General features: G+C 42.4%; 2 protein-coding genes across 2 annotated transcripts; one reads left to right on the top strand and one right to left on the bottom strand.

Annotated features, from left to right (window-relative positions):
• Positions 1-755: 755 nt before the first annotated feature.
• On the top strand, positions 756-14,150 carry RBSN (rabenosyn, RAB effector). Its single transcript, XM_066327100.1, has 11 exons — positions 756-977; positions 2,040-2,183; positions 3,945-4,045; positions 4,689-4,734; positions 4,829-4,990; positions 5,897-6,138; positions 6,957-7,027; positions 8,689-8,775; positions 9,204-9,306; positions 9,730-9,807; positions 10,690-14,150. The coding sequence occupies exons 1-11, from the start codon at positions 815-817 to the stop codon at positions 11,785-11,787; spliced, it is 2,295 nt and encodes a 764-aa protein (XP_066183197.1). The 5' UTR covers positions 756-814; the 3' UTR covers positions 11,788-14,150.
• A 609-nt stretch (positions 14,151-14,759) lies between these two features.
• Positions 14,760-16,169, bottom strand: MRPS25 (mitochondrial ribosomal protein S25). Its single transcript, XM_066327102.1, has 4 exons — positions 15,997-16,169; positions 15,778-15,884; positions 15,387-15,474; positions 14,760-15,159 (listed from the first exon to the last, which is right to left on the bottom strand). Exons 1-4 carry the CDS (start codon positions 16,128-16,130, stop codon positions 14,973-14,975), a joined length of 516 nt encoding a protein of 171 aa, XP_066183199.1. The 5' UTR covers positions 16,131-16,169; the 3' UTR covers positions 14,760-14,972.
• Between the last annotated feature and the right edge of the window lie 278 nt (positions 16,170-16,447).

The following is a 16,447-nucleotide window of genomic DNA, read 5'->3' as shown; positions in this document are numbered from 1 at the left end:
GCGGGGCGGGAACCGGCGGCCGCGGGACGCGCGGTGTCTCACGTGACAGCACCGTCCTGTCCTGGAGAGGACTCTGTCACCGCACGTCTGCGGGCCCGTCGGCCGGACACAGCCGGGCGGCGGGACACAGCGAGCAGCCCTGGCCTCAGAAGAGACAACCGCCCTGCTCCCGGTCCTCCGCTTCCGCTCCCAACATCCATCGATAGCTCTGCGCTCGGCAGCCTCTTCCCCGATATCGGACGAGCCCTCCTTGTTCCCGCCCTTTCCTCTCATCGATGGCTCAGCGCTCGCCCCTCCCTCTGCCGCGTTCTGCCGCTCCCGGCAGCCGGAACGGGCCGCGGTCGCCCTGCTTTGGAGACAGTCACTGTCCGCCCAGGCGCTGAGGTGAGGCGGGCACGGCCCAGGGCTTTTCCTGGGCCGTCCCTGGGCTGTTGCTGGGCCACAGCCCCTCAGGAGGGCGGGGCACCCTTCAGCGGCTTTCCCCCGGCGGCCGGTGTTCCGTATACCCCGCCCCTCTCCGTGCTCGCGCGCAGCCGCGGCCCCGCCCTCGAGTGAGGCGCGCGGCCGCTCTCCTGCCCTGGGCGGGGCCTCGCGGGGGCGCGCGACGGATCAGGACCGGGACCGGATCGGGACCGGGGCCAGGACCGGAGTCCGGGCGGGGAGTCCCGAAGGAGCTCGCACCCAGTCCGGGCCCTTCCCGCCCCCATCTTGCGCTGCCGGTGGCACGGCGATGGCCTGATTCGTTTCAGCAGTGCCTGAGGACGATGCGGCCCCCGCATCCTGGCAGCCGGTGAGGGCAGCACGCGCGGCCGCGATGGCGTCGGGCTGCCCCGCGGCCTTCGGGGACCCGAGCGAAGTGCGCGAGGGCTTCCTGTGCCCGCTGTGCCTGAAGGATCTCCAGGCGTTCCGGCAGCTCCAGGCGCACTACGAGGAGCAGCACTCGGGCGAGGACCGGGACGTCAGGGCGCAGCTCCGAAGTAAGGGCGGCCGCGGTAAACGCGTTCGGCTTGGCCGTGGGAAATCCCTGCTCGTACTTCAAGTGCTCCCAAATGTCTGACAGTAATAAAATATTAATTGAAGGGACTTACAGGCGAGGCATGCAGTTCCATTCTTTCGTAAATCTCCTCGGGCCAAATACAGTATTTACCTTCTCCCGATACTTTCTATAAATTGATTCTAAAGTAGGTGCTGAAGGACATTGCTCTTCAAATGTCTGATATTATGCACGATTTTTACTATTGACCTTTTTAGGTTTTCTCTTTGTTTTTCTCTGAAAACTCAGAATTATACTGTAACGCGGTGAACACCCAATAATTACTTCAAGACTGTGGAGGAAATGGGGAATCACTGGTATTTGCCAGGCTCCAGTTCATTAATTTCTTGTTTTGACAGTAGATAAAACTGTGGTTGCAGTTAAAGTGTGAAGTTAAGAAAGGTTGTTGTTGGGAAAGCATGGAAAAGCATGTGGGTGGTGGAGCTGGCAGGAGATGCTGGGAGTGTTCCATGTCTGTTATGGATTTCCACCTTTCAGTAGTGTTTGGAAAGTCTCTTTGAATTTTGTTTACTAAGTTATTTCCCTTTTTTACCCCCTTGTGTATGCAGTGATGTTTTATATTGAGAGAAAAAAATGTTTAAAATCTGGTGATAATTCTGTGTGTTTCCTGCAAAAATGGTTTTGTTTTGTTTTAGTATTCTAGAAATAGTGGCCTGGCAGTCTTGATTTTTTTTTTCTCTTGAGATAGACTTTTGAAGTATTAATCAATTTTCTTGGTGAAACCCTAACTAGCAGTGGGCTGTTTAGTACTTTAAAAATTATTTATGTGTACAAGCACACTGAAATTTGTGCAGTAAGATAAGGAATGCGTTTTGTGTCCTATGTGGTGCTTTGAACTGCATTTTGGTTCTAAGAAAGTTTTGAGGATAAACCTAGCCAGTAAAAAGATTCCCACTAAAAGAAGAGTAATATTCTGTACCGTCTTTACATGGTGAATATTTGGTGACTACCTGATATGTTAGATTACTTGAGTTTTCTTTTTCAGATCTAGTCCAAAAGGCCAAAAGAGCAAAGAAGAAATTGCTGAAACAAGAAGATGATGACAGAACTGGTTCTGGATCTCAGGAGCAATATGAGTCATTCAGCTATGGTGGAGTAGATCCATACATGTGGGAGCCCCAGGAAGTTGGTAGGAGAGCTAGAAAGCAATACACAGTGGGGAGAACTTATGATCTGAATTGGGAAAGGGTTACAGTATTGCTGAAGTGGTTTGGAATTGTGTCTGTGCTGCACTGGATTCACTAGCCAGCAGTCATGGTTTGCACATTGACTTTGAGCAGCCCGTCTGCGTGGGGTGGAGTGAGTGGGGGGAAGAAAAGACATGTATAGAATCAGTACCCAAACTACCCTTCAGGTTGCTGTTTGTCATGTCATTGTGCCTGTGCTGCTGAGATCTCTTTATTCTGTGTTTACCTCTGTGCAACTAGCTTCATCTTGTGACTTTACAAAACAGATAATCCACTAATTAATAGATAAGTTATTAGTATATAAAATCCCCAGTTTTGGGCTACACTTAAAGTAGCTGTTACTTTGCATATTTGACAAAAATATTGTCCATTGATTTAAACTTTCAGCTTCTTCCTTGGATTTGAGGTGATCACTTCTTATTAAAAGGGGTCTTACTTTAAAAAAACAAACTAAAAATCCCAAACAGACCTCACTCCTCTGAATATAAATCTGCATTTGTAGAATTTCAAGGATAAGCTGACTGAGCCTGTAATTATAAATTGTGCTACTGGCAATTGCCTGTACTATACCTGAAATACTGTGGTTATTTTTGGGGAAGAAAGTAGCACCATCTCTTGTGGATCCTGGGAAAGTTTCCACTATGATGCTGACAGACTAGGACTGGTTCCCTTGGGTCTGCAGGGTCTGAGTTCTGTATATTACTTTACTTTTGACTTTGTAACTATTTGAGCAACAATCATACTGTAAATATTAGCTAAGAATTAATTTAGGGAGAAGGTTTATGAACATTAGAGAGGTGAGAACTGCTTTTTGATCAAAGTTGAGAAGATGAACCTCAGGGATTTTGGCATGGGATTTAACGGATCAGTTAAAGGGATTGTCTCCAAAGCAGTGGCTTAAATCAGTTACCTTAGAGGGACTCTTTCACTACTATGAATGCATCTTTGGAGATTTTTTGGTTCATTAGTGTGAGGAAGTGAGATTCTTACATTTACATAGGTAGCATCAAAAAGCAACATCTGATTTTGAGTTCTAGCTGGAAGATTTGGTTGGTTGGTTTGGGGTCTTTAGTTTTTTGTCTTTAACTTTGATTTTTAATACCTCACCCACCTTATTTGGAAAAGGAGTAATCTTAAACCAACATTATTAACTATGAATTGTACATGTCTTAAAGAGATGCTGTATTGTTCTTTTCAATATTTGGTGATCAGTTTTCTAGAAATCTAAAACTCATCAAGTATTTGATTCAGACCCCTAAAGGTGTAGAGATGATCAGATATCTGAAACAAAATTACTGCTGCATGGATCTCCAGTAGTCCTTGGGCTTGTCTCTTCCCTTTGTTCAATATGTAGCCAGGAAACTAAAGGGAGTTGGTTTTTAGAACACCACTAGTAGGCAACAGCTTACCAAATGTAACTGACAAATGAAGATGGAAAAAGAAAATTGTTGCAGCTATTCTAACATAATGCTACTTGTTTTCTGCAGTAAAACACTGTTCATTGCTAGCCTGAAGATTAGTCTTTAACCTGCATGTTTAATTTACACCAACACTTCGAAAATGTAGGATTCCGATGTGTCTTTAAAGTTGAATTTGAACATGAGAAATGAATGGTGAAAAGAAGAGATATCTGTCTTTCAAGTGGCATTTAAATCCATACAGAGTACTTGGGTGACCAGGACAGCTTTTTGTTATCCCTGCAGGTGCTATGAGAAGCCATCTTTCTGAATTCAAGAAACACCGAGCAGCCAGGATTGATCACTACGTTGTTGAAGTCAATAAGTTAATAATCAGGTTAGAAAAGGTAAATTTGGTGCTTTTTAATATTCCAGCCTTCTAAATGTTTCCTAGATTTAAACAATTCTATTTCAGTATGAAATGTGTCCATTTTTCTAGGAATACACTTTATAAAGGATACTAAACTATGACTCTCTTTACACATTACCTTGAATACTGTGCATGGTTTGACCCTGTGCTGTGGATATGATTTCTGGTTCTGTGCACCATTTTCGAGCTGAAGATGCTACTTCCACATGCTTCAGGAACCATCTGTTCTCATGGTTTATTTTCTCCATCTTTTACTTTACTAAATTGCTCCCCAATATTTTTGTCATGATTCTTCCAGCTTCTCATTATTCAAAATCTGTCAATGGTACACCTGCATTTTGGCTCAGATGGAGTAATGTTTGCTGCAGTGAGGATTATGTGCAAAATGTGCTGATTTGTAAAGTTTTTGACCAGTCATTGTTTAGTGCTGGTGTTAATATGGAATTAGGAAAAAAAAAAAAAAAAAAGAAAATTGCATGAGTCTGGTGTAAAACCAGCTGAAACTTCTCTCTCTTAAAAATACCAGTTTTTTTTTTACTTGTTGGGTTGGGCTGAGTTGTGTTGGGTTTTTTCCTTGCAAAAGTATAATTTTCTTAAGTATATTGTTTGTCTTCTACCAGCTTACATCATTTGACAGAGCAAACACTGAGTCAGCTAAAATAAGAGGTTAGTGTGAGCTTACCTAAGACTATTTCCCCCCATAGTTTAACCAGCTAGGGAATTAATTGAATACCTACATGGTGTGTATTCCTGCTCACAGCTATAGAGAAGTCTGTTGTGCCTTGGGTCAGTGATCAGGATGTCCCATTTTGCCCAGACTGTGGCACCAAGTTCAGTATCCGAAACCGACGTCACCACTGCCGCCTTTGCGGGTCCATTATGTGCAAGAAGTGCATGGAATTTGTCAGTCTTCCATTGGCGAGTAAGTACTGTAGAGTTAATTCTTCATTTTCTTAGTTCACTTTGGGTGCATCCTGCCTTTTTGCCATTAGAAAAATATGTGCTGGTAGTAGTCTGGTTCTGCTGAAAACTTCCATTCAGTTTCATGTAGACACTTGTCTGTGAAACAGAATACAAGGAATGATTTCTCCATTCTTTGTCTCTATTTCTTCTTTAGATTTGGAAGTGTTGCATAACGCTAAAAAAAATTACTAGAAGTAATAGTCGTAATAATGAATATTAAATAAATAAATAGTAAGTAGTTAAAGAAGTAGTAACTCTTGGTAAATATAGCTATTATTTATTCTACTGAGTACTATAACTATGGAGCTATTAACTTTAGCAACTGCCAAGGTTCTTGACATTTAAGAATACTGTGGATATTTCCACTTTTGTCTGCGTTGTTGGACCTTGGGACTACAACTTAGGGAAATTCGTGTATAGGGCTTTAAGAACCACTTTAAACTTTTATTTTTCTCATCTGGTGCACTGGAGAGGAGACTGTTTTCTGTGAACATAAATGACTTTAACTGTGCCTTTCAGAGTGTTCAAGCACAATGCTTGGATGTCATTATCATCCCGCTTCTACACGTAGTTTTGTGACTGTGCAGGCTCAAACATGAGAATGCTTCTAGGCATAAGCAAAATAGGTGATGCTTAGCAGTCTGCTTTCTAGCTAATTTTAAATACAGCAAGATTTGCAGTGAAGACCCAAATTCTGACTTGCACTCGCAGTTGTCATGCAATCCTTGCATGTCTTTCAGCAGACTCAACCTGGTTTTCTAGTACCAGCTGAATGTAAAGTTTCTGTTAAAGGGCAGTTTTTTTGTGTTGGCAAAATCTGTTGGCTTCTCCAGTTACTGTAAAATTAACTGTGTATAATTTTTAGGCAAACTCACTAGTGCCAGCAAAGAGGCCTTGGGCTCTCACACGAGCCCAAACTCCTCACCCAGCAGCGTCCACGGCTCCCGCCGGGGCAGCATTAGCAGCATCAGCAGCGTGAGCTCTGTTCTGGATGAGAAGGATGATGAACGAATCCGTTGTTGTCAGCACTGCAAAGACACATTGTTGAAAAGAGAGCAACAGATTGATGAGAAAGAATACACACCAGAGATTGTGAAACTCTATGAGGTAAGTCAAGCTCTGTGCTACAGTCTGTGTCTGCAGTGGTCACTACTTGACTTTTGGCTTGTTACCTCATGCCTAAACTCTTACTTTATGACTTAATGTTGACTTGTGCTAGTAGACACTGTTGGGTGTTTATGCCATGTAACAAAGACATATCTGAAATGTTGAAATCAGTTGCAATACAGTATTTATGGCCCACATTAACTTCATATGCGTATTTTTAAAATGCATCTTCATTCTCATCATCTGGAACTAGTAGTTCAGACTTGCCTCTCAAAATTGTGAACTTGTTTAAACCAGTGAGTGATATGCTGTGCATTTGATTGGTGGGCTGCACTGGAACCATGGGACTTGATGTCAGCACTGTTTGTCCTTACACTGATGGCAAATGCATTTTTTGAACCATCTCTATCAACATTACATTCAAATGTGCTTTGCAGCAGGTACTGATGATCACCAGATCCCTTTTCAGGAGAGTACACAAACTCCCTGTGTTAGTATTAATGGGGGTTTTTGTTGGTGCTCTTGTTGGTGAAGAGATGTAGGGCTAGAAGTTGTCCAAGTCATCCATTTAAACAGATTCTCCATTCAAAGTCCACCTTGCAAGGGTACAGTAGTCTTTCTCTGTTCCTGACAGTGCCATACTGTTCTGGAGATAACTGGAAGGTCTTGTAATTCTTGAGTAGTTAAAAGTGCCTTTCATCATGGTTAACTTTAAATCTGCACAAGCAGCATGAAAAGATTCATGTCAGCATGTTCTCGCATTAGTGTTTTAATGTCTGTTCTTTTTTTTATAAATTTTGTTCTAATATTGTAACAAGAAACTCCGACTCTGCATGGATAAGGTTGACCAGAAGGCACCAGAATACATAAGGATGGCAGAATCGCTAAAGTAAGTCCCATTGCTGGTTAATGAATACATGCGTTTTTCCTCTAAATGTGTGGGAAGTAGTAAGGAAGTGGCATACTAAGGCTACAAGAGTGTGTAAATGAAAAGAAAAATCAATGTTTCATTATTTGTTGTTTTCTGGATGCTCTTCAAACAAAGTAGTATTGAATTAATTATTAATGCTAGCATAAAGAGAAGTTGTTTGATTTGTTAATTTTTTTAAAGCCGCTTTGCAGTGAGGAACTACTGTCATGCTTTGATGCATCATCTTTGCAAAAAAAGGGAGTACAAGGCTACAGGAAATGAGCCTCTTCAGAACAGCTGCAGTAAGCTGTTACTGTTCTCTGCTGGGGATGCTCTTGGCTTCCAAGGAGTGCCAGCAGCAGCAGATCACTTGAATGCTTCCCATCTCCTCTGTGTAAAGCACCTTCACCTGGCAGTTGTTCTGAGTGTACCTGGGTACCCCATGCTGCAGTGGAAAAGCAACATTGTCATATTGCAGTTTTGTGCATAATTTCTTGCAGTAGTATTCTCTCATTGGGGTAACTTAAGTCTCTCCAACTCGTATCTGCAAGAGGTTGCCCAGTTATACTTTTGGTTGTTATAATGAGAGAAATACAGACAGTGGTCTTTGACTAGGAAGCATTTCCTTTTGAAAAGTTAAAGTTAATAAATATTGCTATATCTGTCTTTTGGATCTAATGGTTGTAGAAAAATAGTAACAAAAGTGCTTTTGTAAAAACACAGTAGGAAGAAAGAAGTACAGAAGGTGAAAAATGTGCTAAGATGTTACTGCTTTTTGTCATGAATTAATGAAAGATTGAGTTATATGGCTTGGCAGCTGAAGAAAAGTAATAATACAGATGTCCTGGATAATGGAAGTAAATGTCAGAAAAAACCAGGCTTGTTATGGGTGAAATTAAAGATTTCTGCCTAGTACTGTGTCTTGGAAATTTAGAATCCTGTGGATAGTGAAGTTGCTTTTGAGAAAGTGATTCTTATAATTTATATTTGTGATACAAAAGGACAGGGAAGCTAAAAACTCGTGAAGAATTTTACCCACTAAGTCCTAATTTGTTTTTTTCAATAAAGTGAGGACTCTAGTAAAGGGCCTGTAATGATTGTGTCCCCGTGTGGACAGTCAGTTAGTGGCATCTTAAATACTACACCCTTTCAAGCATAGTATTTTGCTTTCTGACAAATGCTAGTGGAAGTAACTATTGTGCTTTCATCGTATAGTTAGTTACTCAGTCAGAGATTTTTCCCACAAAGCTGCCTTGGAAAAAATCCCCACAAAATAGATACATTTGCTAAGCATGTGTGTATTTTAGGTATTACTTGTAGAGTGGCATTTTTGTGTTAGAATGCAATTTCTGCTAGAGTAATAAGTAATAATCATAATATATATATGATTAAATAATTGTATTTAATAATAAATACCGTTATCTTCTATGAAGTGTTCATGTTCACAAAATGATTTTAATATTCCAGTTCTGTCACAAAAAAAGGTTTTTTAAACATGAGCTTGAAATAAAATCATTCAGCCCTTTAATGTTAGCAGTTCTTAGCATTGTTGAATCTTTGTCATCTTGGGATAACTAGTAGTGTCGTGTGTGTTGTTAACTGGATACGTGACTTACAGTAAAGTTCTGTTTATTCCTTAGTGCTGGGGAGACAGCCTACAACCTTGATCATGCTAATGACTTGAGGGTGGAGATTCAGAAAATGTATGAATTTATAGATGCCTTAAGGTAAAAGATTGTCTCTCTCCCTTTTCCCCCCGCATGTATGTATCTCTGTTACAACTCTACTGATTATATGGATGATCAGTTTGTCTGCTTAGTTGTCAAGAGCATTTGAAAAGGTAGATGCTGTTCCTGTACACTTCCAATTTCTACTTGCTTCTCCAGCCTTAAAATTCATGCATTCCTCTGCAGCAGGAATAACTAAACATAGAGGAGACAAGTAGCAGCACCATTTAGGGGAAAGGAGTTGTTTGTTTGGGGTTTCTTTGTTTTTCTAAGTCTGGGAGTGGAAAGCATTATAAATTGTAATACCGAAAACTGTTTGTCTAAAAGGACATCAGAAGTTTTTGATTCAATATTGTCTTTCTGCTTTTGTGGCATTTTTCCCGATTTTGTTTTTGAACTGATGAGGCTGTGTGTGTTCTTTGATTCAGTAAGAAGATTTTGAGTCTAGGCTTGCATGAAGATCCTCAACCTCATCCTAAAATACTACAACTTCAACGAATGATAAGATACTCAGCTACACTTTTTGTTCAGGTAAATAGAGCATATGCTGTGAGATGAATGTACATTTTAGATAGTGTTGTCTTTGCCAGGCATCCCTGTGGTTTGAAACTATTTTGACTGAAACCTTAGTTCTCTATGTTTTCTGCATTTTCTGTAGTTCCCCTAATGACTTATGATAGCCTTAAATAAGCTGTCTTGAACACAGATCTTGCACTCAGAGCAGCATTGGGCCAGGGGAACCCAAGAGGTGTGTGAGCCGTGGCTCTTCCTCTTGCTGAGGTGTGAGCCCACCCAGCAGTGCAGCTGTGGCAGCAAAGGTGTGTGCAGACCTGCAGCAGGCACCGCAGTGTAGAAACATCTTTGGTTTCTGCTGGTAGTATATCTTTTCTTAATGACTTGAAAAATGGGCTGAATACCTGCAAGCAATACTGTAAATGTTTCAATTTTTGCCAGGAAAAACTGCTCGGCCTAATGTCCCTGCCAACCAAGGATCAGTATGAAGAACTGAAGAAGAAAAGACTGCATAGACAGGTTGGGATCTGTTATGTCTTGTATCAGACCTTCACATAGATGGAAGCCTGGGAGCTCTGTGGGTATGAGTAGTTGCCTTCAACGCTGGATTTCAGTTTGTTATTTTTTTGTCCATATCATCCCTTCGCCTTTTCCAGGGTTTTGCCTAGCTGCTGCTTTGTTCTGCCCATAACAGAAGTAGGTGGGCACAGAGCTGGACACTTCTAGAAAGCAGCAGGGACTTGGGTGCATGGGCTGTTTCTGCTGCAGTGCATGCAGAGCAAGCCCTAAAGTGTGTTAGTTTACACTGACTTCAAAACTGTGTTCAGGAATTCACTTGTAGAATTTCGAAACTTCTTTCATTGGTGGGAAAGGACATACTAGAATAAGGATGCTTCTGCAGGGAGAAAGGCTTTTTTTCCTTTAGGAGGGAGGACATAATTAATTATAAACTAAAGCCAACTTCATCTTGAGGTATAAGTTGAGAAATAAGAATCATCCCACTCCAAACGCCAGTGATATCAGTGACCTTAAACACTGATGTTCTGTTACAGCTGTCTGCTGTAATCATATGTGATACAATTAATGTCCAAATCAATCTAGGCCACTCCTTGCATAGCTGCATTAGGCATTTTTTTCCTCTATAAAGAGAATTGTTGTTCCTATTTTTCCTTAAGTTTGTAGAGGCAGATGTCATGGTTTTTCATCAGTATCATCACAAACTCATGGGAAGCGTGTAAGGAAAGGTATCAAAGTAAGAATCTTCTGCAAGTAACCAAAATGGCAGCTGATCCCTTTTAGCATCAGCCAGCAATGTCTTAAGATCAGTGAACTTGTATGTATGGATACTTAAAATGAAAATTTTAAAAATGGTGTTTTCTTACTACATGTTTTTTGGTTTAGGTCGCTCTTGAAACACAGGGAAAACAAGAGGAGAAGCAGAAGGAGTTTATCTCCATATCTGCATCTGCAGTTAATGGTGATGAAACTCACATAAAAAAAGGAACAGTCAGAAAATCTGAAGGCTGGTTACCCACATCTAGCATATCGAGGGAGAGTGAGAGAGCAGACCCACTTCTTCAGCAGATTGACAATATCACATCCTTTATTAAGCAAGCAAAGGCAGCTAATAGGATAGATGAGGTCCACACATTGCAAGAGAACCTGATGCAGCTTCAGGAGGAATATGATCAACAACAAACTCTGAAAGCTATTGAGCTTTCTAAAAAACAGGCAGAAGAGGAGGAGATACAGAGGGAGGAACTTCAGGTCCTCCGTGAAAAAGAGTGGAAAAGAGAGCACCATAAATTCATGTCTCAGCATTCAAGGACACGTTCCTTAGACTTCAGAGAAGTCAAACAGCATTTGGATGTTACTTTGATCAGAGAGGACACAAGAGGAGACACAAGTTTTGAAACTCCTGCTGTTGAGCAGCTGCAAGCTAAAGAGCACATGACCTTCACACTCAGACCCCAGAATGCCCCACAGTGTGACAAAGACCAGGATCAACCAGCCTGTCTAAACCCCTTTGAGGATGAAGCAGATACCCCACAGGTAGAGGAAGATCCTACTAACCCATTTGCCAAAGACACCTCTCCAGTGGTTTCTTTCTCTAACACAGCTCAGCAAAGTGATAAAAAAGAATATAATCCATTTGAAAGTGAGGAAGAGGATGAACAAAGTAATGGAGCACCTGGCAGTACTTCAAACCCCTTTGAAGAGGATGAAAATCCATTTGAAAAGCCTGGGGGCAGCTGGAATTCAGGGAATCCATTTGAAGAGGGATCCTCTATCAATCCCTTTGAAGTGGAGGATGGCAGTGAGATCTCTGGAGAGGAGGCTATAGAGGAAGAGCTGCTTCTCCAACAGATAGATAATATTAAAGCTTATATATTTGATGCCAAACACAGTGGACGACTGGATGAGGTGGAGGTACTGACAGAGAACTTGAAGGAACTGAAGCAGACATTAGCAAAGCAGAAGGAGAAATCTAACTGCTGAAGCAGCAATAAGGCTGTGTAATAATTCAGTCTGCTGTTAAGTATGGGAAGGTAAGGCAGATACTTGCAGACAGGAGTACAGATCATCACAAGAAGGAACTGGGAGAATCCTGACTTTAAAGCACTTTCATTTAGACATTGCCACTACTATGGAATCTTGACGAAAAAATTACTGAGGAATGCTGCTGGTCTCAAAAGCTTGGAGTAAGAAATTTTAAAATAACTGTTTACAGCACTTTTAATGCTAACTGGTCTTACTGAATGCTTATTTTGGTCCAGGGGTTAAGTGCTAATAGGGAGCTATGATGTGGAAGTGGTTGGAATGCTGGTTTGCCCTCTTTCCCATTTTCTGCTGTAGTCTTGGCCTTTCAAGTGTGGCTTCGACTAAAAACAGATGAAAACTTTTCTAAAACTCCTTCATCCCCTCCTGACCCAGGGCAGTAGAACTGGTAATGGTGTTCTGGCAACATGCTTTTAAAGAGCTGCTGTGATTCTCCTGGGTGCTGGATGTACAGGCTCGCAGATCAAGTTTGTGCAATACTGATAAATACATAAAAGGGATCTTAAGACTGAGAACTTTCTAACTGATCTTTGTTTGAGTAACATTTTAGTGTCTGTATAAAGCTTCCCAGGTAAACTTGGATGCTTCTTCTCATCACTTCTGGTTTCCCATTTGCTCTGAGCACTAACAATGGTGTCATAGCATCATGCTGGCTTCAGACCTGCTCATGAGGGAGCAAGCAGGGAAAGGAGCATCAGGGCAGCACCACTTCTTAACTGTAATATAAAGGGTGAACCTCCGATTGCTAACATTATGGAATCTACACATTCCTTTAAATCCTCTGGGTGACAGAATGATCATGAGAGACTGGAACACTTTTTTGTAGCACCCAAGCAACAAAAAATTTTGTTTATAATGGAAAGCTGAGATGCCACTGGAATTTTGTGAAAGCTGGAAGACCAAGTCTGTGCCTGTAATAGTGCCAAATGGCAATTCTCTCTCATGTTAGATTCCCCTCAGTTTTTATGAGAATCAGGCATACTTGTTTTAAATAAGGAACTTCAGATTGAAGACCTCTTGTGATCCTGTGGCCTAGGGGATGACCAGGAGACAGCCAGTACCTGTGATGTAGGAGGGCCTACAGCTGGGCAAATACAGGGTTTTTGAGAGAGATTAAATCTGAACTGCTTTGATTTTTATCTTTGAGAGGCAACGGCCCATCCATCAGCAGGAATGACTGTTTGCAGCACTGGTGGTGGTGAGTTAATCTGAAAGGGTTTCTTTATTTAAAGCTGAAATAGAGGAAGATCATGCAGATCACACTGTATAGCACTAACAGTAGTGGGCTTACTCAGAAGTGTGAGGTTCTGTGGGATGTATCGTTTAATTATGTCTCTGATATTGGTATAGCTGTAACCCTAGCACTGCTTAAGATTTTAGAAACAAATAACTCTTACCTGAAGAGCAGGAACTCTTGTTCCTAGCTGTAAGTAAGTGGAGGTAGGGACTTGCAGAACTGTTGTTTAAAAATACTAAACCATCTGTACCCTCACTTCATACCACTTTTACGGGATTGAAGTAACTCAGACCAGCTTGACTTTTTCAAGTCAAGGATACCTGGTGGTCTGTCTGGTGTAGCCTGAAACTGGATTTGAAGGTGTGCAGAAGAGGTTGGCTTTTAGACCATGAAGTTCTTACACTGATGTTTATTAGAGCTGATTGAGTCCCCAAGTGTTATTTCGCACCAAGTAGAAGAGAGAAAAGGATTCTGAAAGGTCTTGACAGAACACAGGTGCTTAGCACCAGATTCATGAAGGCAGCAAAACTGTTGATAGCTAAACAGAATCCCTGGAGTTACTTGAGAGATAACATAAGTCAGTTACTTAGGACAGAATTGGTTGACAGTCAGGAGGATTGCTTCCTGCACTGTAACCTAATGCTTTTTCAGGTATCAACATGAAAAAATGTTTCAGTGGCTTCAGTTTTCACATTAAAAAGTTGTTTTTTCCTTCTTGCAATTATCCTGCCTTGTTTATATTTTCTGGTAATACACTAATAACTGAAGTATTCTTATTGTATATGTAATACATTATTTTTACAAGCAGGTAACAGACTAGTATACCTCATGATCTTTGTCAGTGTTAGATGTGATAGACTAGACAGCTAATACTAAAATCTTCTCCAAAGTGAAGACCTTTGCTGGTATACAGACTGCTGTGAGGCTTGCTAGGCACAAAGGAATGAAGATGTCTTAAGCATAAAGCTCAATAACTATTTAGCATTGACTTTTGTTACAACTGCACGCACTATACTGTATGAAAACTTTGTAAAAAGAGATTAAATAAAACAACATGTTTATTTTGTGTTGTGTTTGTCCTTGGCAATTTGTACAGGATGCTTGAATCAGGGTAAAATGTTGTATTCAACCATGAGTTCAGAAATGCTGGAGTACAGTTCTGTACAGCAGACTACCATCATGTTTATACCTATTACAGGTATGGTGGAATTGTTTGGTGAGGCAGAAGCTGTGATGACTTAGAAGAAGCTTTTCTGATAATTGTAAAACTTACTTTTCATATACCAATTTGCCCATTCTTTCCTGCTGATGTTCCTGACTTGATCAGTGCTTCTCAGAGCTGCAGTATCAACTGCAAAAGTCGTTTCTTGACGGAAATGAGACTATGAACTATTTCTGATTTGTAACTACATAAATTAGGAAAAATCAGTTGAGACTGGAATTATATTATCATTTGTCTGTTTTCAGTTAGTACAATATGGACTTTGGCACCACTTTCTACAAATTACGTAATTCTGTGCTGCTTCTAAGATTTAAATTTTTAGTCTAGCCTCTCTATTGCAAAGAAAACATGATCTTGCTTTTGCCATAACTGGTTACCTGCAGGCATGAATAAGAAATAAGACTAGTAATTTTGTTTTCCAGTGTTGACTGCAATACTTTGTAGAACCACAGCTTTTTTGGTGCCAGTTTTAACTTTTATTTAGTTTGTACTTAATCATTCTAGTTGTAGCTGTAAGAAGGCTTATGAGGCAGAGTTGTCTGTATAGAATGAACTTGTTTGTTCCTGTTCCCAGGAACTGCTGGCTCTTGTCTCTCAATGAAGCACCTTCATTGTCCAGCCCTCAGGAAAAACAGCTGCATGACTTGAGATCTTGAAATGTCAGGCTTATGCCTCATTTTTCAAAGCAGGTTTGTGTTTTCCCCTCATCTCTTTGGGCAGTGATACAAAAGCAGGGCAGGGAACTTGGCCTTCAATCTCACACATGCATTCTCGCAGATGGTACTTCTTGGGCCCAAAGGTTGCTGGATGTGATAGTTTTTTCCTTTCTCTTTCTTCTTTTTCAAGCATTTCTCTAGAAAAGAGACCTGTTTGTTACTATCAGAAGTCTGAATTGCAATACTTCCTCTCCCTTCCCTCGACCCAGGTTATCAGAAAGATGGATTTACAGTTCCTGCCTTGTGGACTTCACCTTGCCCGTGTGTCAGTTTTGTCTAAGAAAAGTAGTATTTCCTTCTGCATTCCACAAAAGTTTGTATTATGTATGCTACATATACGTTAAGCTTACTGTGTGCTACTTACTTGCTTTTTCCCAGGATTTTTTTAACGTGCTCCATTATCTCTTTGTTAGTTTTATCCTCCACATCAACCAAAACTTGTTCTCCATTGTCTGTCAAGAAAAATTTGTAATAGTGTATCAAATGATACCACTTCCCCCTGCATGCCGTTTAGAGAAGCTTTAACCGCACACGAATGAAGGATCTGCCTTGCTTCTGCAGTTAATGTGCAATGCAATGTTTTAAGTGGAAAAGCAAAATCTCCGTGCGGGTGAGTCTAGGGGAGCTGCTAAGGGCTAAAGCTCTTTTCCGATCAAGCAGCTTCTTTCCCCGCTGCAGCCGAGGCAGGGCCGAGCGACAGCGACACGAACGCGGCGGTAACGACCCGCCGCTGCTCCGCGGCCGGCGGGACCTACCCAGGTAGAACCGGAGGAAGGGCGAGGGAGTCATGTTCCTGAACAGCATGATCTGCACCCAGGGGTTCTTGTACTGGATCTGGGGGATGTTGAAAAACACGAACTTTCTGGAAAGAAAGTGAAAAGGACACAAGGTTTGTCTCTGCGGAGGGCGCGGCCCGCGCACGCCCTGGTATCTTTGCAGAGGTAGTCCGCGCTCCCGCCGCGCCCCGCGCTCACCTCGCGCCTTCGCTCAGCTCTCCCGCCGTGTTGTAGTTCACGGTCATCACCTTCACCGAGCTCTTGAACACGACGTCGCCCTGGCTGAGGTACTGCAGGGTCCGGCGCACCGGGAAGCGGCCCTTCATCGGCATCGCGGCGGCGCGGCCGGAAGAGGAGGCAGCGCTCCCGCGCGCCCCCTGGCGGAGGCTCCGCCGCCCCGCCGAGCCCGGCCCCGGCAGTTCCCGCGCAGTGCGCGCGCTGTGCCCGGGCCCGGCGGCGTCAGGGGCTGTGAGGGTGTGAGGGCTGTGAGAGGCCGTGAGGGGCGTCAGGGGCTGTGAGGGTGTGAGGGGCGTCAGGGGCTGTGAGGGCTGTGAGAGGCCGTGAGGGGCTGTGAGGGTGTGAGGGGCGTCAGGGCCGTGAGGGGCTGTGAGGGTGTGAGGGCTGTGAGGGGCGTCAGGGGCTGTGAGAG

Source organism: Sylvia atricapilla, chromosome 11 (genome assembly GCF_009819655.1).
Source record: "Sylvia atricapilla isolate bSylAtr1 chromosome 11, bSylAtr1.pri, whole genome shotgun sequence".
NCBI lineage: Eukaryota > Metazoa > Chordata > Aves > Passeriformes > Sylviidae > Sylvia > Sylvia atricapilla.
Note: the sequence above shows the minus strand (reverse complement) of the source record. Positions and strands in the feature narration are given on the sequence as shown.